The sequence below is a fragment of the Silurus aristotelis genome, assembly GCF_946808225.1.
Source record: "Silurus aristotelis genome assembly, chromosome: 25".
NCBI classification, from domain to species: domain Eukaryota; kingdom Metazoa; phylum Chordata; class Actinopteri; order Siluriformes; family Siluridae; genus Silurus; species Silurus aristotelis.
In genome coordinates this window covers 3,863,430-3,888,840 of record NC_139598.1, presented here as the reverse complement: position 1 = coordinate 3,888,840, position 25,411 = coordinate 3,863,430, and the positions used below count along the sequence as shown (strand labels likewise).

Genomic DNA, 25,411 nt, shown 5'->3' with positions numbered 1-25,411 from the left:
AAATTTTCTTTATTTGTTTTTTATAAGTTTTTATTTGTTGACTACTCGCAACTGACAGCTGGATAAATTCTTTTATAAATAGCTACTATTTAAAATATTGATTTTCAGGTCAGTAACCTTTCACTGAATTAAACATAAATCCTATCACTAAGCCTTTGATAACAACAAAACACACTGGATAAAATACCAGAGGCTGGAAATGTCAGCTTTGTCAGCATATTGTATGAATCTGACAGTTCCTCAGTTCACTCCAGTTCATAACCAAACAAAAAAGTCATTTTTAAAAAAAAATATATATATACTGTATATATCTTGCCTCACACTCTTATTCTTGTATTTGTTCCTATATATTTAAACCAATTTACTTGGTTCTATTTCCCAAAATATAAATAAACTACACTCCTGGGCAAAAAAATAAGCCAAGTTTAAAATAGTAAATGATTAAGCTTTAAATTCGCTTAAAAAGAAACTAATTTTCAGGAAATTGGTAAGAAGGAAACATTTGCTCGTTTACTTTTGCTGTTTGAGTTGAAAGTTAGAAACAGGGAAGTTTATTTTATTTGATATCCTCCATCTTCCAAATCTTTACAAAAATAACTTATGCCAACATTCTATATATGTAAATATGCATATAATTCATTTAAAATATAGAATATATATTTTAAAATTTGCTGTAGTTTTCCTGTAGCCTCACTTAAGAATTTCAGTGTACAAACTCACTGACATCTGTACATATGACGAACAAAACTTAAGACTTGAAACTTTGCTGAATACATGTGAACAGTATAAGTCATTTAATAAAGTTAGTTTACCTTATTCACGTTAGTACATTAGTTACTTTGGAAAGTAACAAATTAGATTTCCTCACGTTACTGTAATTGAGTAGGGTTTTTTTGTACTTCTACATTTTAAAGTAGTTTTTAAAATCTGTAATTTCACTTTAACTTAAGTGTGTTTTTTTGTTAGGTATTGTACTTAACTACATTTTTAGATCATATGTGTTAGAGTAAAAATTAAAAATAAATAAAAATAAATCACACCCCAAAAACTACTGCACTGATTAATTGATGAGCGCTGAACAAACGCTCTAAACGCACAAGAAAAAAAGAAAGAAAGAAAGAAAGAAAGAAAGAAAGAAAGAAAGAAAGAAAGAAAGAAAGAAAGAAAGAAAGAAAGAAAGAAAGAAAGAAAGAAAGAAAGAAAGAAATATGGAGACAGACAGACGCCAGTGATGCAGGCCCACCTGAAAGAGGAATTCTGTGGAAAGCTGTTTAGTGCGTGCACCCACTGTCTGAATTCTGAATCCACATTTATATTATAAATTACATTATATTATTTTGTTGCAAAAGGGCATAACTCACATTGGACTCAAGTCGGCACTCATAGTAATTTTTCTTTCATTCCACATTAATTCGAAAAGGTGTTCCTTCAATTAAAAACAACTAATTTGAGATGATTTATATCTCCTTGTCCTTTTGAACTACACTAGAATCAGAACAGAATTTAATTATAAGTAATTTTCCTTCTAAAGCTAGAATTTTAACAGTGTTTTTAATTGAGTCGAATATTTTATTGTTTCTGTCATAGGAGCCGTTCTCGGAGCCTTACAAGTGACAAATTGAACGCTACACCAGCGCATGGAATGTCAATAAAAATCCACTTGCTTGGAGAATTGTTGCATTCCGCTTTCGTAATTGAAACTGACAACGATGGGAAATTGAAACCGCACTTCAAGTGCACTACGGCGAGGCTCAAATCCCTTGGCTCGAACGCGCTCGCTGGGAGGAACTCCTCAGAACCTCCAAATTAAAAAGTCCAAGAGAGCGTAATTATCCTGCTCGCTTGGGTGCGAAGAACACGCTTGAGTTGATTCGGTAGTATTTCAGTGCTAAGCCAGGAAACTCTACCTACATATACAGTATAGAATGTGTAATACTTGCTTTTTCTGATTTTGTAGTACATAAAAAATGTCTTTAAAGGAAGTACATGATAACCCTCACAGGTGGGTAGAAACACAGAGTCATTCAATGGAAAATAGGGAGAAAACAGAAGAAGAATACAGTTTGGAAAACGTCATGAGATCCTAGAGTTAAACATGAGGCGTAATCACAGGGCAAACACAGACGTTAGCAAACAAGAGAGTCCCTGCAGGGATTGGACTAATTACCAAACTGGAGCTACATACACAGCCTGAGGCTCCCTAAAATAAAAAAGAAGAGAGTGTGAAAGAGGGAGAGAGAGAGAGAGAGAGAGAGAGAGAGAGAGAGAGAGAGAGAGAGAGAGATTATCAGATGTTGACTCTCTTCACCTTTTTTGTCTTTCGAATGAAATTCATGACGACATGATTTAAGCTTTAATTAACTTATAAATGACCTACAGGCTTCTGCAAAGTTACCAAAGGTTTCTCCCTGAGACTCTCTTCCTCTCTTTCTCAGTAAACACTCATCTACTAGGGCAGGGGTGACACATCATAGAAGGGTTTGTGATGGGTCATTAATGAATGATTCGGTCATTTTGAACGAGTCTTTAATGTGACTCAGAAGAACGAGTCAATTTAAAAAAGATTTGTTTATTTTCTACTGGACACGCATGAGCAAAGCATCGCAAAATCTCTGTTCTGTAGGTTATGTACGGTAAAACAGACTCTTGTCCGAGTCATTCGTTCTTTTTGTCATGTGACTCTAATAGACGTTATGGTGTGCGTTACACAGGAAACAGAATTGAGTAGTTCATCTCATGAGTCTTCTGGTCTTCTGACTCCTATGTACACTGTGCAGTTATACACATACACACACACACACACACACACACACACACACATGCACAAATTATTGGAACTGTAGGGGGCGTGGCCTCAGTAACCATGCAAGTATGTGTGCTGTGTGCATGTGACTGATGAATGTGCAGGTAGAAATTCAACTGAAATTGCATAAAATCTGGTTTATATCTGGTTAATTCCTGTTCATTTCAAAGGAAAATTTCCAGTCTTGAAAATTCCCGGAATGTCGCAACCCTAAATGTGTGCATGATGTCCTGTAAAGGACCGCCATCACAATAAGCTTACATTGCGGTCTTGTGCCCTGGGGTTTCTGGGATAGACTCCGGATCTACCATGACCCTGTCAATGGATGAAGATGAAGGAAGTGAAATCACAGTGCAGCAAGAATCCAAATGGGATTGAAAAGAAGGATGACAAAGTCATTTCTGCAATTCTTGTTTAAACTGTTAAATGCCATCCTGGGATAGTGTCCTGGCTGTGTGTGTGTGTGTGTGTGTGTGTGTGTGTGTGTGTGTGTGTGTGTGTGTGTGTGTGTGTGTCACTATTACTTCTTTTATCAGCTCGGTGCTTTGACTGTATATCCGGCTTGGAAGTCGTTGTAGATAAAAGTGGCTGTTAAATAAATACGTGTAAGCGTATCTGGCTTTAAGAACGGCCCGTCTGTCCTTGCTAACTGCAGATAACGTTTTCCTGCAAGACCGAGAGTCCTTGGAAGCTGCAGTCTTGCAGAGTCGATATCCTTGAAAGCTCGGCTGGACTTGGCAGGCCTTCAGCTCATCTATTTGTTTGAGACGGAGCGTGAGCTCTTCGCTGTATCAGCCTTCACACGGTCTGTCACCGTAAGCCGGAGAAACCCATGTTAGCCTTGATCTTGTGTTTGGATGGTGATGTAAAGTCACATATGCTTGACTTCTCAAAGAACCACACTGGGCTTTTTTATTTGTTCAGTCGTGTCCTTTAAACATCTGTTTTACAGTAAATCTGTACTGTACTGTACCTACCCGTTGATGACGTGAGATACGGGGCTCAACCAGAAATTCGCCAAATGTCATCAATGCTACGTTGTTGTTGTTTTCCCGTTAGACACCTGAGAATCCTGAGCGCTCAGTGCACTTCCTGCAAAAATCCACAAATTACAGCCCTTGATTTTTGATGCCTGGTTAGTGTAATTACCCAAAGCAGCTCGGAGGGGCTGAAATCACTGTGTTTACATCTTCAAGTGATTAATTGTGCAGTGTGTACTTGAGCTCAGCAACAGAGGCTTTTCGATTAAGGTTTTCTTTGTGGTCTTTCCTTTAATAAAATCCAGATGAAAGTGCATTGAAAATTCAGCCATAACATTAAAATCATGTATTGTGTAAGTCCTTGCCCATTTTTCCTGCTTACAACACATCTATTTCATAAGCGGACTGTTCTGCTTGACAAATCCCACCCCTTTAAGAGTGCCATAATGAGATAATCAAACTTCTCTCAGTTTTCTCTGAACTCCCTAACATTAATGGTATCTTGAACCCTCGTACATTTTTTGCCTCCAGCAGGCGAAAAACTGTAAATCACACTTTAATATGCAGTCTGAAATTGTCATAGCATGGTCATCTTGATTCTCAGGTTTAGGGAACTCAAATCCTTCGGTCTTTTCTTACCTCTAACAGTAAAGCAACTTTTAATGGATGTGTGTACATTATGTTTTCTATTCTACACATAATTCTGATTACTTTTTTTGCTCTTGGGTATCTTGGTTTATGTACAGTGTACAAACCGAACCAAACTACAATTAAACCAGAAATGGGAATTTTGCTGAGTTTCTGCACATAGGGTTAAAAAGGCCTTTTCTTACTTGGTTCTTGGAAGTTTATCACAAAGTAGCTTCATTTTTGTTACATCAATAATGGTTGAAGCTGAGAATAGCTAAAGTTAGCAAAAGGATGGTACGAGTGCTGAGCTTTCTCACTTGTCTACGAACTTTTTTATGCAATAAATGGGAACAAATTGAAATGTGGTAAATATCTTCTTCTCCCATTAGGGGTCGCCACAGTGGATCATCCGTCCCCATACCCCCCCTGTCCTCTACATCTACCTCTTTCAAACCAACTACCTGCACGTCTTCCCTCACCACATCCATAAACCTCCTCCTTGGTCTTCCTCGTTTTCTCCTTCCTGGGGGCTCCATCCTCAGCATTCTCCTACTGATTATAATATCATTATACTAATAATATAAATTATTATAATATTATATATTTATATAATACTATAATATATGCTGTAGATTATTACATATAATAAATTATTATACAGTTATATTTTATAATAATTTGTGCTTTATAATTGTAATATAAAGTATAATAATATACAATATTTCTTTCTACTGGAAACATTGTTTGTTATATATATGATCATATTTTACAATATATAAAATATATTGTAATATTCAGGAATTCTTTTTTACAGAAAAAAATATTAAATATTATTATATATTAGAAAATATTATTGCAATTGTCTAATATTTATAATAATATTTTTTCTAGTAAAAATTCATAACTAGTGTTCGTTCCTTTCAAAATGTTTGATAAGAAAAAAACATGACTATGACAGGTAAATAAATAATAATTCTTGATTTACAATTTAGATTTTTTTTTAGCCTAAACCTTTTTGTCATACTTTTTTTAGGAAATGATGACCAAACTGATAACCGAGACCCCAGACCACCCGATTTCCTTCCTCATCGGACATTTACAAACCAAACAGGAAAGCCCCGGCCGGCTTCACCGGACACTGTCTGGATCAGCAGCTCTGTGGGCCGAGAGCGACTGTTCAGGTGCGAGGTGCAATATTGATCCACCTACCTGTCACTTTCTGTTCTTTTTTCTTTCACACATACCAATCAATTCTTTCCAGAAAAGAATCTCTCTGTCTCATTTTCATGTCGACAGAAAACAAGAGTCATCGTCATCGTGATTTCAGGAGTTACGACCGAGCGTGGCAGATTCACCCCAAAAAGCCCAAGAAGTCCAAGAGTGACTTAGCAGTGTCCAACATTTCTCCTCCTTCTTCAGAGTCAAAGTCACGTAAGCAGCTTTTTTACAGTGTAATCATCTGAGATCCACTCGTGTGTTCAGTAAAAGGTTAGGATTAACATAAAGCGTGTTTGTCCTACATAAGTGGAAAACTAGGCTACTCAGAGACTTACAGCACTTCTGAGCGCTTCGAGTTCCATACCCTAGCTGCCATATTGAGCGAAGGATAATAAATAATTGAACGCACTGCCATAGTTTCTATTTCTGACGAAGGAGCAGTTGTGGACACGCTGAGGTTCTTCACTCTGCCTCCGAGTTGCTGTGTGTCTCAGTCAATTAGAGATTCTTTTGCTTGTGTCTTGTTTATCTCTCAGACGTCCAGTTCCACTTCTGCTTCAGCTTCCCCATTTTATCTGAATACAGTCTTAATAGTTCACTGTGTCAGGTTTCTAGCAAAGTAATTGGTCGACTCTGGTGGCTTTAATTGGCATCTTTCGGGCGACTGGAGCTCGTTTGAAACGATCATTCAACGCCATGTTGGTTTTTCAAACGATGTTGCTGCATAGGCACTTCAGATTCCTTGTATCACAAGGAATTGCACTTTCCTTTCATTTCCTTTCACATTAAACTACAAACGTAGCAAGGAAACCTTCACATTGCGCTACAATTCTGACAGAAATTAGCATCACACTAAGCCTGGGAGATTCTAATATCTAATGTAGATATAGATTCTAGTATCTAATGTAAAATATTAAATATATTTAACACAATGCTATTTAATACAATGCTAGTGATACAACATTTATCACACACTCTTAGACTTAGTGTAATGCTAATTTCCCCTTAGAATTTCTCAAAAAATTGACCATAATCTTAATATTCTGTTACACTTTTAAATAGATTACACCAACTAAGGAAAACTAGCATCACATTATCCCGAGGAGATTAAATCATGCTAACCATTTTCTAAATTTTGTTAAATTAGCATTAGACGCTTAAGATACCTCAACTCACAAGAAGTTACATTTTCCTTCCATTTTCCTTCCATTTTGATAAACTCTGGCAAACCTTAAGCACCCCACGAGGCCTTAGAGAGTCTGTGGTGCATTAGCAATGCTATAAACCATAAAATTAATGAAGACACAATAGAATGAATCTAATCTAATATCTATTAACAACTGTGAGGAAAATGAGCATTGAGGATTTGGAGAGCCTTGAAGATTTTGAGAGACATCAGCATTGTATCAACGTTAACCTGAAATATTGTGTGCTACATTAACATTAGTTCAAAACTGAAGAAATTCTAGCATTATGCAAACCTTTATTAATCCTGAGGGAAATTAGCATTAGGAGATGTCCTGTTTGAAGCAATCCAACCTTAGCCTCATGACAAACGTTAGAGTTTAAGAGAATGAGAATCTCGCGAGGATCTCACTTTGGAGATTCTGAGGGACATTAGCATTGTGTTTTCACAAATTCTGAAGAAAATTAGCTTGACAGTAATCCTTGACAACAGGTTCGTCATTGCATCAGGATTGTTTCTCTTGAAGTCGTTTAGCAGCATTTGGCAGGTGGAAGAAGGCATGTTGCAACGTTTATATTCTGTGTCTACGCCAGCGAAAGCACCTGGCCAAGAAAGTAGTTCTGAAATCATAGAGCTTCAGTGAACCTCAGGGGACCTCTGCGAAAATAAAGATAGCCCATTTTCGCCTGACATGCTTTTCTGTGCATCATGAATTATTCATCTCATGTTTTTTTTACTCGAAAGCATCCTCATGGATCTGGTTTATGGCTTATGACAGATGCCCTATGTTAAATTTTTGATTGCCCTCAGACAGGCCTTGTCCTAAAGCGCAGCACGCATTACAGCTGCAGTGTTTTTCGCATTCTGCTCAATCGGAACAAGTTCGAGTTAAGTCAAACTTAACTCCAATACTAGAGATAATAAAACCTCAGGTACAGCTGAATGTTTGCTGAGGCACCACAATATTCGCTTGCAGATGATGTGAAAAATGTCGGAACTGTTAGCAAGGTATAAATTACAGCTTCTGAGGAGTTTTTTAATTTAGGTTTTTAACTTTAATTTGCATTTATTACAATATCGCTAACTAAAATGAGCTATTAGTATACAAATAACTGTTATCCATCCTGCTAATTTCTTGGTTCTACCTGAGTGATCTTACATGTCTGGATTATATGTATGTTAACTCTAATGGACACTTTTTGAGATACAACAAATGGAAAAATCGTTTGCTTATTAAGTTTTTTTGGTTCCAGATTATCAATTATTTTCACACTTTCTGTATTTCTTAAAATGAACCGTTTCTATATTATCAGTGGTTTCTAGATTATATGATGTCACCCTGTCACTCTTTCCAGATTATGACCTGTTCCCAGATTATTAACAGTTCCTAGTCCCAGTCCCAGATGATTAACAGTTCCAAGTGGTTTACAGACTATTAATGGACTCTAAAATTTGAGTTGTTTCCAAATTATGTGTGGTTTCCAGATTATGAGTTGTTAGTGTAGGATTTCTGACTTGTGATACATAGTTGCTCTCGTAGCCATTACTTCTAGATAATCTGTAGTTTCCAGATTATCAGAAACTTCCAGATTTTCACTGTAGCGCTGATAATCTGGATAATTTTGGTTGTTTGCTTATACATTGTTTATACATAATACATTGTTGTTCACGTAGCCATTGTTTCTAGAATATTAGTTGTTAACTGGGTTTCTGTGTTTTGAAATTATTAGCGTTTTTCAGATCTATTAAAAGATTGGTAATGCTTTTTAGTTTGCGTTCAGTGGTTACCAGCAGTTTACAGATTAATAATTGTTTACAGATTATTGCTTGTTTTCAAATTATCTCCTGTTTTCTAATTATTTGCAGTGTACAGATTATCAGTGGTTTCTAGATTGCCATCAATTTACATATTATAAATGACTTCTAGATTATCAGTGGCTTCCAAAAGATTATCTTTTTAGATTACCAGTAGGGTACTGATACAGTAATCAGTGGTGTTTTGAGTATCAGTGGAATAAATGATGAAGGAAACTCCGAACTCAAACTTGCCACAACACCCGTGGCCTTTTTTAGATTTATTATTAGTTAAAAAGAAAGTTTTGGGCTCATCATCATTGTAATAGATATCAATCAGTGTTTGACAATAGATTGATGTACTAAGAGTAACATTAGACTCTTTTCACATAAAATAAGATGATTAGGCAAAGACTCTTAAAAATTATAATAGGAAAAATATAGCCATAATAACTCATAGTATTTTGGATACTTAAGTACATTTGAGGACAAACCTTTATTCTTCGTCCACTATTGAGTGGCGTCTAAATGACTAGTGGAGTTTATATTATCAGTAGAGTACAGATTATCAGTGGGTTACAGATTATTAGTATTTATACATTGTTTGTGCTGTCTGAATTACCCATAATGTACAGATTATCAGTAGTTTATAGATTACTAGGTGTTTTGATATTACCAGTGGATTACTGCTGTCTTGCGCTCTCTAGAGTGGGCTCTACTGAACCTTTGCTCTGCTGTCAGGATAATAAAGAACAGCCTGCATGCAGACGCAGCACTTTTTCTCTCTTACATTCTCTGAACTCTAAATCTAACCTTCCTTACTTCACATTTTGAACTCGTAAAATAATGTCTGAATAATAATATGGTGTAATATGTACCATATTTGTGTTATTTAAAAGATACAAGCTCTCAGCTCTATCGGTTCTTTCTGCAGTGCCTCGTTCCATAGAGTGTCCCTCATGGGACTGGAGGACCAAACCTGAGAGCCGAGACTTCGATGAGCTCAACCATATCCTGCGGGAGAGCAAGAAGTTGGGCAAAGCACTGGAGAACCTGTCCCGAAGTCAGTTATGTGGAGTTCAGATTGTAGATTGTACAGGGAATGTGAATATTACTGGATAAATTCTATCTTTTTGTTTACAGGTATTGCCTTATCTGATGATCTTGATCAGGTAATTCATTTTGTATTGAATTTTTCAGTTCTTCCTCAAACTTTTACCAGAAAGTTGAAGGCCCAAAATTGAATAGGATTGCGGTAGCACACTTGATCTAGGAGACCCAAACCTGTTCTAGCATGACAATTTCACTGTGCACAAAGCCAGCTCCATGAAGATCTGCTTTACATGGGTTGGAGTGGATCTCCTGCTATAGAGCGCCAACCCTATTGAATACTTTTGGGAAGAATTATAATGCTGAATGCATCTCAGGCCTCCTCACCTTACCTACGTACATCAGTACCTTTACTAACGCCCCTGTGTCTGAATGAGCACAAATCTTCACAAAATCTTGTGCAAAATCTCCCCAGAAGAGTGAGGGTTATTATAAGGGTAAATAGGGACTAACACACATTTATAACCTCATACTTATGGATGGATGGATGGATGGATGGATGGATGGATGGATGGATGGATGGATAGGAATGATGGATGGATAGGAATAATGGACAAGATTAGAAATTAGTTTTTTATTTTTGGAGACAAGGTGAGACAGGCGAGATGTTTTAGACATGTGCAGAGGAGGGACATATCTGTAAAATAATGCTGAGGATGGAGCCACCAGGCAAGTGGAAAAGAGGAAAGCCAGGGAGGAGGTTGATGAATGTGGTGAGGGAAGACATGCAGGTGGTTCATTTGAAAGAGGCAGATTTAGAGGACAGGGGGGTATGAAGATGAATGATCCTTCGTGGCGACCCCTAATGGGAGCAGCCGAAAGAAAAAGAAAAATTTATTTAAAATAAGCAGTTATTAGGAGAATAAATGTAAGTGGTTTAAAATCTGCTGCATCTTGCTGAATGTAAGACACACACACACACACACACACACACACACACACACACACACACACACACACACACACACACACACACAAACGTCTTTGTCAGCACAGGGCCAACTGGGCCACATGCCCAACCCTTACAGTTTGGCCTTTAAAGTGTTTATTTTGTTATTTTGTCAGCTGTTGAGGGCAAATCTTTCCCATTGCTATCCTGCTAATGGAATACGAGGAGCAGTTAGAAGTTAAATAAATCCGGATTTCCGCAGGCTTTATTGAAATGTGTTTAGGGGCAGCGATAACAACTAGCATGCATTCTGGTAATAGTTTGATGCTGTAATTTGGGACCGTTTAAAATGTAGCTAATTTAAATTATTCAAAGTTGTGTGTGTGTGTGTGTGTGTGTGTGTGTGTGTGTGTGTGTGTTGGGGGTGCTTTGTCAGGACCCGCAGCTTTATAACTCTGTGTTGCGGCCCCGTGTGGTTGGTGAGTGGCTGGGCAAAGACGAGGACGACGCTGACCCATTGGCTGCTGAGATGCTCCAGCCACCCGTCCCTAGGGCAAAGAACGAGGGATGGAGCAGCCGAGACACAAGTCCTGCAGGAAGGTTAGGCTGTTTATATGTACAGTATGCTGCTTGTCTTAGTTGCTGAAAATGTAAAACTAAGGGAACCACCCTACACAAGTACTGTACCTTCTTAAAAGCCCAAGCAAATGCAATGCGTCCTTATAAATCACAGCTGCAGCATTAAGAACATCATGGCGAACCTCATGGACTCCTCCAAATGTTTCCTTGGTGATTTAAATTAGGGGTGTTTGTTTGTAAGGGCAGTGGCCTCCTCTGAGAACGCGACTAATTAGAGTGGATCAGATATTAAATCATAAATCATGTGCCGAGCCAGGCAAACAGACGCACCCTCGTTCGGTTAGTGTTTGCGCTCATTATCATGGAGTTGGGAGTCGATACTGCAGGCAGCTGTAATTCCCAAGACGCTGTGGTAACACTTCATTAAACAGAAAGGAGGCAACAGCGTGTGCTAATCCAACACTGCACTGCTTTAAACGTCAGATTAGCAGAATGCAGGCGCTGCCTATTCGAGTAAAATTGTGAGATATTGCGCTTTTTGACAGAAGAGTGAACTGCATTTTAGAATTAGTTAGTTTAGCACTTTAGTAATTAGTACTGTTTATTGTATAGAAATGTTCTAAAATATTTAAAAAAAAAATTGTTTGCTATTGTTTGTTGCCTTGAGTCTCAGCTAATGAGATACAGTATGACCTCTGTGTCAGTTGCAGTGTTGGAGGTATGACCTATATAGTAGTCTCAGGTAAAGTCTGTGTGGCCTTTGTGGTGGTCTCAATAAAGGATGTGTGGCCTCTGTGTTAGTCTCAGTGAGGGAGGTGTGGCCTCCAATGTAGTCTCAGAAAAGGAAGTGAGACCCCTGTGCCAATCACCAAAGAGAGAGTCTTTTTACTGTGTGTTTTACAGCACAGTAAAATTCTTTGATGTAGTAAGCTGGGGTCAGGCACAGGGTCAATCATGATACAGTGCCCCTGAAGCACAGAGGGTTAAGAGTGGCAGCTTGGCGATACTGGGGCTGGAACCCCAGACTTTCCAGGCAGTAGCCCAGAGCCTTAACTACTGATCTACCACTACACCAGATCCCAATGCAGGTGAGACCTCTCTCTCAGTTTCTTTGCCTTACTTCCAATGACACACCTCCTTCACTGAGACTTCCACATTGACCAAACCTTTTTTACTGAGAGTACCACAAAGGCCACACCCCCTTCACTGATACTACTACAGAGGCCACACCTCCTTCACTGATACTACTACAGAGGCCACACCTGCATCACTGAAGCTATCACAGAAGCCACACCTCCTTCTCTGTGTAGCATTAATGGAAAAAAAGAAACAGTGCCAAAAGACATTATTTTTAATTTGTTTAAAACATTTCTAAATAAGGATGGGTACTAAATAATACATCATTATGAAAAAGCAAATAGCATTGCTAAATCATATGCAGTAAGACCCAGTGAACTAACTAAGGTCCAGAAGAATTCTAGTTTCAAAATCTTTTTAGCTAGAACATCTAGAATGTATTACATTTATCCATCAAACAATTTAGCCACGGGTTATGGAAAGTATCACTACTAGACTCCCACACTACATCAGTGTGTGTCCATACACTTAATAACTGAAATAGTGGCATCTCAGCAAGCCTCGCTTTCCAAACACCTGTTTGGTAATCTGTTCGGCAAGCGAGAAACTGGTACCTGTACCGTGCAGCCCGGACTAATGGAGCACATTTTCGTCTCACTTTATTAGCCACACATGATGCCTTTCTCTTCCATCAGCACCGGAGTGAAGCTGACAGGAGCCTGAGGCTTTGTGCAAGAGCGTCGGGCTGCTGGGAAATTAGGAACACGCAGAAGTGTGCAGGGGGGACGTTTTCCAGAAGCAGATTACGGGGATGATGAAATCCACACTGGACTGATTCCTGCTCTCAATCACACCAGCTCCAGGAACACTTCGATTTATTTTCTTCTCCTTCACTCCCTTGGCAGTGTCTTTTGATGCTGTTTTTTCTTGGCGCTCCGTTGCCCCTTCCCACATGTCGGCATGCTCACTTAGGCACTTCTACCTCTTAATCGACCCACTTTTGCCTTCCAGCCCGAGATATTTTTGACTTTATGAGATGTAAAGCAGTGGTGCTCAATCGATATCTGAACAATATGGTTGCATATGTGTGTGTGTGTGTGTGTGTGTGTGTGTGTGTGTGTGTGTGTGTGTGTGGAATCGAGCCTTGCTAATTAATCCTGTAGTCACCTGAAGAGTTTGCTGTCCAAAGGCCATTAAGCATGCAAACAAAGCAGCGAAGCGGAGTTTAAGGGCCGAGACTGCAGCACTAATGAGCATCTCTTATCGCTCTTTGATCACTGAAGCTGTCCTCTGCTCTGTACACATCCATTCCTCACAGTCTTGTCATTCTAATTTGTCTCGTTCGTTCAGACCAATGTTTTTTTTTTTTTTGACACACACACCAGAGTTTATCTCTCACATAGAGATTATCTGATGCACTGAAGCATAAAATAAATATTTACTATTCAGTATTGGATAATTGAAGATGGACAAAGTTTGTTGTGTTCTTTCAATTCTTATATTTATTCCCATTCACATTTTTTCTATAAATTAATCTTATTCAGATCCCAACCACCATTCAGTGAAAGTTATCATGTTTTTCCTGTAACACACATAAAGCCAAAGACAACTTATATTACTACACATTGAAGTGTAAAGTTCTGAGAAAGACTGTTACAAAAAGAAAACAATTGCAATTCAATATTGTACACAAAGTTCGCATATTCTTTGGTTCAGACGAATAGCAAATCATAAATTTACTGAAGTGCCTTCTGACTTCTAACACATGGACCTTTCACAAGCAAGCCTTTATAGTGCAAAAAAAAGCAAAAGAAAAAAGATTGAAATGAACCCATGTCTTTTTCTGTTCTGTCTCCAGGAAGACGCAGCTCTACCTCTGCCATGTTAATCTGTATTTTATGTGACTCTCAGGACACGCCTCGGTCTCCGTAGTGTTGTGATACGTCGTATTCACGTGAGAAACCGTTTAGCGAGGGGCAATTAATCTACATAGAAAACATTGGTTACAAATGATTGGTCACTTTTTATATAATAAAAGTATTGCATATCTGCTAATACGAGGTGGGGTATAACATTTTGAGGTTAGCGCACCACAGATCCAGTCGCTTTCGCCGAACTCATTATTGACGGTCTCGCACCTGTGGACGAATTCTCGATGCACAATGCCAGAATGTCAAAAAGGAGACCAAGAGTTTGCGTTCGGTCAAGCTGCGGACCTGCCTCGCCTTTTTTTTTTGCTTGTGGAGATGATGGGCTCTTGTTGCTTCGTCTCAGGGTCATACCTGAACACCAAAGTTTTTTCACTTTCTTCACACAAAAATTTCACAATATCATGTTACAATGTTTTTTTTTATTTTTTAATCAAACAATTACAGAAAACACACGAACCCCTTTCAAATGATCAGCTTATGCGGTAGGGTAAAGGACGCGGATCAATTCTTTAGTAGAAACAAAGATGGAAATGACAAGGACAGAGAACACGCCTTTTTTCCGGGGCCTAAAGAACGCAGAGAAGACATGGAGAGTGTGAGGGAGAGAGAACATGAATGATAGAAATAGAGAAAGAGCAGAAAGATGGAAAGAGTGATCCTGTAAGAAGGAGGGAGGAGTCGAGAAAGAGAATGATATACAGAATGAGGTAGAGAGAGGAAAAGTGAGATAATAAGTGAATGATAGTGTGAATAAGAGAGAGAGAGAGAGAGAGTGGCTGTAGAGAAAGATTGACATAATAGACAAAATGAGAAGGGAGAGGGAGAAGGTATAGAAAGGAAAAGAGACTTATATATAGAGAATAAGTGAATTATAGTGTATGAGAGAAAGACACAAAATGTGAGAAAGGCATGCAGACGGAGAAGGATAGAAAGAGAATGAAAGATTGACAAATTAAAATATATAAATAGAAAATAAATGGAGGGGGGCCACAGAGAGAGAGGGGGAGAGAGAGGGGAAAAAGAGACAGAGGTGAAGGAAACTTGGACACTGGAAGATTGCCCCTGAAGCTTTAGAATCATACTACAGAATCTAGATCAACGTTTTGCAAAAGCTTTATCCATCGGCAAAAAGATTTTAAAACGTTTGTATGTTTAAAATTTCACTGCCTTCTGTAAGGCCAGGATGGATGCCAGCTCGGCTCTATCCTCATTTGGTTTCAGGCCAATAAACCCTAAGCATTAGTATTCTACTCAGCCTCGGTCCTGCACGCGTGACTGTCATTTTTCATTCTGTACTCTGTTCTCCGCCCTGGCCTGGATATGTGCCGGTGCATTAAATCAGCCGGAGTGTATTCCAGGGTCGTAGCTCCCATGCGGCGTACAGTGTGTACCAGAGAGTGAGGTATTCCTGTAGGAGAACGCCCACTGAGACCTCCTCCGTTCTCATGTATGCACAACACGACCCATTTCTCTCGCAATATTCTCTGGCACTTCTTTTTTTTTTAAAGAATGTATCGAATTTAACCTACAATCTTCTGTGACTCATCTGTACATTCAGAAAGCACAGCTATTCGTCTCTGCACTTTATAATAGTGAAAGCTGATTACTGACAGCTTTCACAAGAAAACTGGAGCCGAGAGTCTTCGCTACTGAGGCCTTAGTGCCTCTGTGCAGTTCTGTCCGTGTCCAGTAGGAGTTGGTGTAACAGAAGTGCTACATTCACACCATTAAGATTTAATGTAGCTTTCAAACATTTTAAACTTTCAAACTTTCTGCTTTTGGCGTGCAGGAAAGGCCGCGCAAGTGCTGTAGCTCTAAGCCTAATAAGCATAAATGTGATGATACGCATCATGGACGTGTACGATTCACATCATAGTAATCTATATATAAATAGATATTTTCTAGGGTTTTGCCGATAATGATAATCATGCCGATAAAAATACAGTAAAGTACAAGAAAAATTTACTTAAGTAAAGTAACAAAGTATTTGTACTTCATTACTTTCCATCTCTGCTCCCGTCAGTCAACTTGCCCTTTTTCTGTGCTGGGTCTTGGCCTTGTTTATTGATGAAGAATACCAGACTCTCCTGCAACTGCCAATAATTTCTGTGATTTTTATGCATGCTTGCAAAAGGTTGCGTCACATTTTCCATCCTCCTGGCCAATATATATAAATATATATATAATTCATTTTTCCTTTCAGAGTGTTAACCCAAAAATAATAAACAGATCAAGACCATGAACAGCGGACGTGCCCTCTGCCGACCTCCAGATGGAAAAATGTTTGCTTGTATTGCCAGTTTCAGTTTTTATTACGACTGCTGGTATCAGTTTTTCGTAACTGTGAATTTTGTTAGTTTTTTTGTATTAATAATCTCCAAAATGCACATGCAGGTCATTTCACAGTGGAGGTGTATAAATATGAACTGTTTATGGACCGCTTACATTAGATTATTTTTTTAAAGTCCAAGGGAGTGATGCTGGATTTTTTGGATACATTGCATGGTGATTAAAAAAAAGGTAGATTTTTGTGATTCGTATTGTGGCAATAAAAAAATTAAAGATTAAGTTCGAAAGAGCTTGGACCAAACCTGCACAACTGTAATCCACAGTTCCCAAAAATACTGCAGACTTCGGCCACTTTAGCCATCTTTGGAGCTCTATTTTTTGCTTAAAATGACACCTTATTATGCTTCAGTAAGTAATTTTCAGCAAATTAGAGCTTTTTACATTTAATAGGAGAATTTATAAATGTATTCATAAATTTTTAAGATACATTGTTTCTGTGGTGCATATCATTTTAAGTTCTAAAATGATAAGATTAAGATTTATACATATAGTTTTATTGCATTGTTTGTGAGGAGAAATTCAATTGTGAATCAAATTCAGTTGAATTATAACGCCTGTATCATTAAATCCCTAGTAAAACATATCTATAAGAAAAAGTAATAACAAAATCAGCTGACAAATTTCCCAAATTCTGTGTGAAAATCACCACAAATTGTTAAAATATTGAATCTATTGCATTTCTTTTTTTAATCTGTACATGCGAGGGATTTTTCCATTCAGAATGCGACCTTTCTGCCCTTGAAAACTGGCACAACAACCGTCCATAATCCTGTCTTTATAGAATTACTTTTTCTCAACAAACAGAAGCCGTTATAAGAGGTGTGGGTGTGTTTATGTGACTGTTTATGAGCACTGGGACCACACTGTCTGCTCTGCTGATGCAGCAAAACAGAAGATCTGAGGAGAAAGCTATTTGAAGGAAGTACAGCCATAGCTGGGGAAAACTAAAAAACCAAACGGAACCTATAGAACAAAAATGATCTGCTTGAACTTACACTCAGTGGTGGACGAAGTACACAAACCATGTACTTAATTAAAGTAGTGATACACTAGCTAAAATATGACTCCAGTAAAAGTAAAAGTGCTTCCTTTAAACTTTCACCTGAGTAAAAGTACAAACATATTTTCATTCAATTGCATATAAGTATCCAAAGTACTATACTTTATTATAGCTATAATGTTCCTATTGTTATTTTAGTTACAAGACTCTTAATCAACTTAGTTTATGTGAAATGTCGCTAATGTTACTCTTAACACACCAATCTATTAATAGACTGATATTAATAAATCAACCACTGATATCTATTCAACTTATCATGAGCCCAAAACCTCGCAAATAAGGCCACAGGTGTTGTGGCGAGTTCGAGTCAGGAGTTTTTCCCATCATTTATTCCTCTCAAAATGTTCTGCTTGGTGTTGAATTGTATGTTGGCGATATGTAGATAAGCCAATCTCCAATCAAAACAAGGTTAAAACAGAGCGCATGCTCTACACCGTTTGGTTTCTAGCTGCGTGGTTGTTAGTTAAGTTACAGTTAAGTTTTTCTCTGCTCATAAATAAAAAGGAACGAATGATTTTGCAAATTGTAGTTAAGTAGTAAGTGAGATATTTGACTTTGAAATGTAGTGAAGTTAAAGTAATTTGTGTTCATACTGCAATTTTAAGTGTCCATACTATAAAATCATGTATACTAGACATTTAAGTGTGCGTGCTATAATTTTAAGTATGCATACTAGCAATGTGCCTGTTCCTCTTGGAGGTTTAGAAACAGTCATTTATTATTTCTGAGACACGTATGTTCTGTTTGTTTATATGCAATAATCTATGAAAATTAAAAAAGATCACATGAAAAATCATACTTGAGTAAAAGTATAGACACTTTACTGCAATTAAAACTTACTCCATTTTTAAAGTCACCAATTTCAATATGACTTGAGTAAAAATGTTATGTAAACATTACCAAGACACATGTTAGGAAAAAGCCAAAAACAGTTTGTTTGTGAGTTTTATTTCCTAAAATACAAATCAATTCAGCAGGCACATATGCCATTGTTGGATAGCTTCAAATAAATTTAGCATAGCTACCGTGCTAGTTAGCAGGTCGAATCAGGTGCTATACAAAAGTAAGAATGTCTCATCATGATAATTGATCACTTTTACTTACTTTTAAGTCCTTAAAGAAGAAACTTTTTTTCACTGTGTGCTGTGTCAGCTAAATATGGTTGAAATGACAATAAAAGCTACTTGACTTGAACTAAATTGTACACCTTAAACACTGCATTAACCAAAGATCAACAAAGAATAACATTAACCGAAGATCAACAGCATCTTCAACATACCAGAATGAAACAAAGACCAAACAAGTCAGTCACAAAAAAGGACAAAGTACTAAAGCAATGTGCCTCAAACCCAGACAAACATATAAAACGTGTAAAAGTCATAATCCAGAAAAATCTGTTTTTAAATTAGTAGATTATTGTAGATTGGATTGAAATAAAAATTTTTTTTTTGGCCAAAATGGAAAAATATGAATACAGTGGAACCCCGATACTCGTGACCTTGACATTCGCGACCTCGATAGTTCGCGACTTTTCATTTGGAACCGGACTAAGAGCAACTCACAAAAATCTGTTCGTTTCAAAACAGAGATGGTACTAATAAATGACACAAAAATGTTTAAAAAACTATTGTATTATTAATTTAAAGTGGTAAATAAAACCTTAATGACAAGTAATTCAAGATTTTTGTCGAGTTTTCACTACAGTGCATGTACAATTCCCCTTTGAAAAAGGAAATATCAAAAGAAGGAGTAAACAGATTGTGCTTCTCCAGGGGTCTCATTAGTTAGGCTTACATTAAGTTAATTTAGGTGACTTGAAAACATGCTGTGTTCAATTACACTTTATTGACAAAAGTATTGGGACATCTGACTTTCCCTGCTTCTTCTCCAGACTGATACCAAAAAAGTTGAAGGCACACAATTTTCACTTTACTTGAACCAAGAGACCCAAAACTGTTTGTGTGTGTGTGTGTGTGTGTGTGTGTGTGTGTGTGTGTGTGTGTGTGTGTGTGTGTGTGTGTGTGTGTGTGTGTGTGTGTGTATGGATGTCCATCTGAGTGTGTCTGTGTGTATATGTGTATGTCTGTGTGCTTGTGTATATGTATGTTTGTGTTTTTGTCTGTTTGTGTGTGTTTGTGTGGATATATGTGTAAGTGTGTGTATTTATGTGGATGTCCATCTTTGTGCGTATGTGTCTGTGTGTTAGTTTGTGTATGTTTGTGTGTGTTTCTGTGTGTTTCTGTGTATGTCTGTGTGTGAGTGTGCATGTGTGTGTGTCTGTGCGCATTTTTGTGTATGTCTGTTTGTGTGTGTGTGTGTGTGTGTGTGTGTGTGTGTGTGTGTGTGTGTGTGTGTGTGTGTGTGTGTAAGAGAGAGAGAGAGAGAGAAAGAGAGAGAGAGAGAGAGAGAGAGAGAGAGAGAGAGAGAGAGAGACTAAAACCTAAAGGTGCACTAACTTTTCTTTTGTTCTATATATTCTTTTGTGTCCAGTCTGAAGATGGAGGTGAAGACGAGAGGGCTGAAGCAGCAGCAGCAGCACCGAAAGAAGCTCCTGGCGGCCATGTTGTCTCAGGATTCGTTCGAGTCCATGGCCAGCTCGGCTCCATCCCTCACCGAGGACGAGATGGAGGACGAGGACGATGCAATGGAACTTTTGGGTAACATAACTGCATCAACTTGATTCTGATTCTGAGCTGAAGAGAACACACACACACACACACACACACACACACACACACACACACACACACACACACACATATGACACAAGATTTGTGCAATTTCAAACTTCAGATTTATGAAAACATCAAAAATGTCTTGAATATTATTTATTTGTTTGTTTGTTAAAAACACAAAAGTGGTAGAAAAAAACACACAACAAGTGATCATGAAATACAACAACTAAACAGAAGACCAAGTTTGTGATGTGTCGCAAAATCAGCATATGCTTATTTGTTTGTGGGGATTGTGTGTGTGTCGGGGGTGTCATTGTGTGTCTTGGAAAGATTACAATAATGGAAAGAATACAAGTCCAGTAGGGCCAGTAAATTAACAATAATATTTACTGTGTGTGTGTGTGTGTGTGTGTGTGTGTGTGTGTGTGTGTGTGTGTGTGTAAGTGTATGTGTGTATATGTGTCTGAATGTGTATATATGTTTCTCTCTGTGTGAAAGTGTATGTGTGTATCGGTGTATGAATATGTATATATGTTTGTGTATCTGTGTAAATGTGTGTACGTGTGTAAATCTGTAGAATGAGTGAGTGATAAATGAAATATTTTTGGAGATTTGTGTGAGATTCATTCAGTCACAAGGCTGTTAGTAAAGTCAGGTGCTGATGGAGGTGAAGGTGAGGAGATCTGGGGTGCAGTCAGTGTTCACATTCATCCCAAAAGTGTTCGCTAGGCTTAAATGGCAGAGCTCTATAGCAGGAGATCTTCCACTTCAACCCATGTATCTTCATGAAGCTGGCTTTGTGCACATAGAAGTGCTCACAAGATTGGTCAGGATTGCTGTGATTGACAGGTGAACGAGACGGCTAATTACGCTGTAGCGAATCGATCGGATTTTGGTTACAATCTGTTCTATCAGAGCGAGTCTGCTCAGAGCTTTTACCTTTTTTTAAAAAAATGGACAAGACTTCTCTACAGGTTTTCATTAAAGTCTTGCAGCCCCTATCTCACAGTGTAATCCTCTGAAGGCTGTGTCTTGAGTCCAATTACACACACACACACACACACACACACACACACTCTCTCAGTCCCGCTTTCACTGCCAACATACTGCTGGAGCGTTTGCTGCTTGTCCCGAACACGATCACATCCTGACTAAGAGTAAGAGTAATAGGTGTGTGTGTGTGTGTGTGTGTGTGTGTGTGTGTGTGTGTGTGTGTGTGTGTGTGTGTGTGTGTGTGTGTGTGTGTGTGTGTGTGTGTGTTAGAGGGTGGGGGATTTGTAGTGGTCATTAGAACCGGTGTGTTGTTTTTGTTAAATAGAAGACAAGCCTCGTAGAAGGAATTTTCCCGATTCTCTGTGATCCAGCCTCATCACTCATATCGAACTTTCTGTCAAGTTGAAGCAATCAGGTCACTGAGGGAAGCAGAGAGAGAAAGAGAGAGAGAGAGAGAGAGAGAGAGAGAGAGAGAGAGAGAGAGAGAGAGAGAGAGAGAGAGAGAGAGAGAGATGGTTAGATGGATAAAGAGAAAGTAACAGAGAGAGAGTAACAGAGAGAAGGACAGGGAGGCTTTATTGAAGTATTCATTTAGAAAAGGTTACGTTAAAGGAATACTCAGGCGATTTTTCGCGATGCCTCTGTAGCGAATCAGACTTCAGTCTGTTTTTTTTTTCTACAAAGAAAAGAACAGAACAGAACTGGGGAAAAATACACCCTGAATGACTTGCATATTAATCTTGATCTTAACATCTGGCCTTCATGGTGTTCATGATTTATTTATATTGAAGTTCTAGTAATCTATTTGGATAATATAAAAGTGCTCCTAATTTTCGGATTTAGCAAACTGGTGGGATGAGGTTCCAATAGATTTTGGAGTGTGCTGGTGGAGTTTTGCGCTCATTCATTCACAAGGGTGTTAGTAAATTGAGGTGAGGTGAGGAGGCCTGGGGTGCAGTCAGCATTCATCCCAAATGTGTTTAATAGGGTTGAGGTCAGAGCTTTGCAGCAGGAGATCTTCCACTCTAATCAATGTAACCCAAATCTTCATGGAGCCGGCTTTGTGAACAGATACACTGTCATGCTGGAACAGTTTTGGGCCTCAGTGTTCAAGTAAAGGGAAAATTCCATGCTACCACAATCCAAAACATTCTATATTACTGTGTGCTTCAGGTTTGTGGTAACAGTTTGGGGAAGAACCACATATGGCTGGAAAAGTCTGACTTTTGGCTGATGATTAATATGACTGATCAAGTTTGTGTTTACAATACATGAGTTACACAGTGTATTGCTTAGTGGTTAAGGCTCTGAGTTAATGATCAGAGGTGCAAGCCTTCGATATCAGCAAGCTGCCACGTTTTGACCCTTAAGCAAGGCCCTTCAGGGCACTGTATCATGGCTGACCCTGTGCTCTGACTCCAGCTTCCTAACATTGCTGGATAAGCAAAGAAATAATTTTCCTGTGTGATCAATAGCTTATTCTTGGCTAGACGACTGGGTCAGAGCACCTCCAAAACTGCAGCTCTTGTGGGCTTTTCCCGGTCTGCAGTGCTCAGTGTCTAAGGAAGAGTAGTGAACTGGCAAAAGGTTTATGGGTGGCATGTGGGGAGCGAAGGCTGGCCCGTGTGGTCCGATTCAACAGATGCTGTTAATGTTCAATGGGTCAGAACTGTTTTGGCAGCAAAAGGGAGGCCCACACAATATTAGCAGGTGGTCATACAGTTATGCCTGATCGGTGTTTATACACACTCTTGGATTTCTTTTGTAAACAAGCGAACGATTGTACGAACAATTTATGTGCACATGTGCTCACATCCACTTTGGTTGTTGAAGATCAAATCCAAAAGCCATTGGATTTGATATGTCAGGTAAAATAAACTGTATAAGACTAACACAGTAGACATCAACTGAATAATAACACTAATTATAGAAGAAAAATGTATAATTGTGGTATAAATACAGTATAATTTTTATTATGGTAAAAATCTAATAGAATTAAGGTCATAATCAGGATTAATCCTGAATCAAGGGAGCACTTCACAGAGGCTGGTACAATTATGAATATGAAAAAGTGTGTATAAAATGTGTATTTATATGCTTGGTCTGCCCTCTAGTGGAAAAACTGGTGAATGGGAATCTTACCTGACTTTTCACACACACACACACACACACACACACACACACACACACACACACACACACACACACGCACGCACGCGCACACACACACACACACACACACGCGCACACACACACACACACACACACACACACACACACACACACACACACACACACACACACACACAGAGTACTGGAATGATTAATGAGTTCAGATGTCTGATAAAGACTCTGTGAAATGGAGATGTCATTGACTCACTTCCCTCATCTCTTCTTTGTCTTCTTACTCTCTCTTTTTCTCTCTCCTGCTTTCTTTTGTCTATATTCGTCTCCTCGAATTTTTTATTTTAGCGTTTTCCTTTTCTCCATTTATCGTCTTCACTTCTCTTTGCTTTTCTCCTCTTCTCATTTTTGTTCTCTTGTCTGTTCGTTTTTATTCACGTTTTTCTTTCTAATACTCTTATTATAATACTCATATTCTTTTCAGTATCTCCTCTTGTTTTATTTTTGCTTATTTATGCAGTGCTCTTCTCTCTCTGAATGCCGTAGTGTAATGGTGTGTAGCACTTTGTAGCGCTGTGCTAAATGCTCAGTACAAATGAACTTCACCAAAGTGAGACGTATTACGCTAATCTCGGAGCACGACAGAACAGCCCTCTTCTTTTTTTTGCTCTTTTCTCTTAGACTAGATGAGTAATGAACTGTGACAGGGAAAGTTAGATGGATTACGTTACAGTGAAACGATGCTGCATTAATCATTTTATTCCAGACGATGCCTGCGGCCTTGCCCTGCCAGACGCTCTGATTTAATTACAGCACAATGGGGTTAGACCCGTTAGATGACCACAATAGCCACACTTTCTTCACTGAGACTAACACTGAGGCCACACCTCTTTCTCTGGGATTTACACAGAGACCACACCTCCTTCGCTGGGCATTACACAGAGACCACACCTCCTTCACTGGGATTTACACAGAGACCACACCTCCTTCACTGGGATTTAAACAGAGACCACACCTCCTTCACAGGGATTTAAACAGAGACTACACCTCCTTCACCGAGACTAACACAGAGGCCACACCTCCTTCAAATTTAGACAAATGAAAAAGCAAAGCCATCTTTACTAAGACATGCTCCACCACCCACTTTACTGAGACAAAAAAAGGCACACCCTTATTACTAGATATTACACAGGGGCCACACCTTTTTCACATAAACTAACCCAGTAGCCACTCCTTCTTTAATTTGACTAACACAGTGGCCACACTTCCATCACTGGAACTAACACAGAGACCACACCTCCTTTAATCAGACTAACACAGTTGCCACACATTATTCACCAGCCAATCAGAGGACGGAAAAATGCTGACGCTATTTTTGAAATCTGATTGGTTAAAGAAACAGAGCTTTTTCTTAAGGAGACTTTGATAAAAGGCCAGCAGTACAGACTTTGAAGGACCTGGGCACATTAGATTGACATGGCAGCACATAGAGGCTGAAATCTAATTGGACCAAAAATCTAACATCCACATACGCGTACTGGAAGCAGTGCAGCCAAACGCTACGAAATGAAGAGAATCAACTGTTGGGAATAAATTTATAAAATTTTATGGAACAAATATTGGAATGTAGGTTGTAAATGTAGGGTAAGTGCTTCTGATAGTGTTTAACACCAGCAGAGAAGGCTTTGCTGGCCCTGACCCCCCACCACTGCTGATAGCCAGCATTAGGAATGAAACAGATACCGCTTTAGTCTTTGGGTAATTTAGCTCTGCGCAGTAAGACCACCCAGGCAGATATCACTGAATGTCTTAAATGATTCGCTGTTTTCTTTGCAGCTGTCGCAAAGCTCAGGGATGCAGTCAGGACCGAGCTTGGGATGCCAGACTGGGAATCTGTCAACCTGGGGGTCTTGGGAGTGTTTATATAAGGCTGAATAACTGAGTGTGTACCCAGGTCTCTATCCTGTGGGTGCCGTCATGGTAGGATTGTTTTACACCACAGTTCCTTCTCAG

At 38.7% G+C, this 25,411-nt stretch overlaps 1 protein-coding gene across 1 annotated transcript in view; it reads left to right on the top strand.

Moving 5' to 3' along the window:
- The window catches only part of cUnh8orf34 (chromosome Un C8orf34 homolog), a 73,961-nt gene that overhangs the window by 7,994 nt on the left and 40,556 nt on the right, over positions 1–25,411 (top strand). Inside the window, exons 2-7 of the mRNA XM_083530173.1 lie at positions 5,447–5,594; positions 5,710–5,844; positions 9,546–9,674; positions 9,755–9,783; positions 11,047–11,210; positions 20,097–20,263. Of these exons, the coding sequence (XP_083386299.1) occupies positions 5,447–5,594; positions 5,710–5,844; positions 9,546–9,674; positions 9,755–9,783; positions 11,047–11,210; positions 20,097–20,263 (772 nt within the window). The remainder of the gene's footprint in view (positions 1–5,446; positions 5,595–5,709; positions 5,845–9,545; positions 9,675–9,754; positions 9,784–11,046; positions 11,211–20,096; positions 20,264–25,411) is intronic.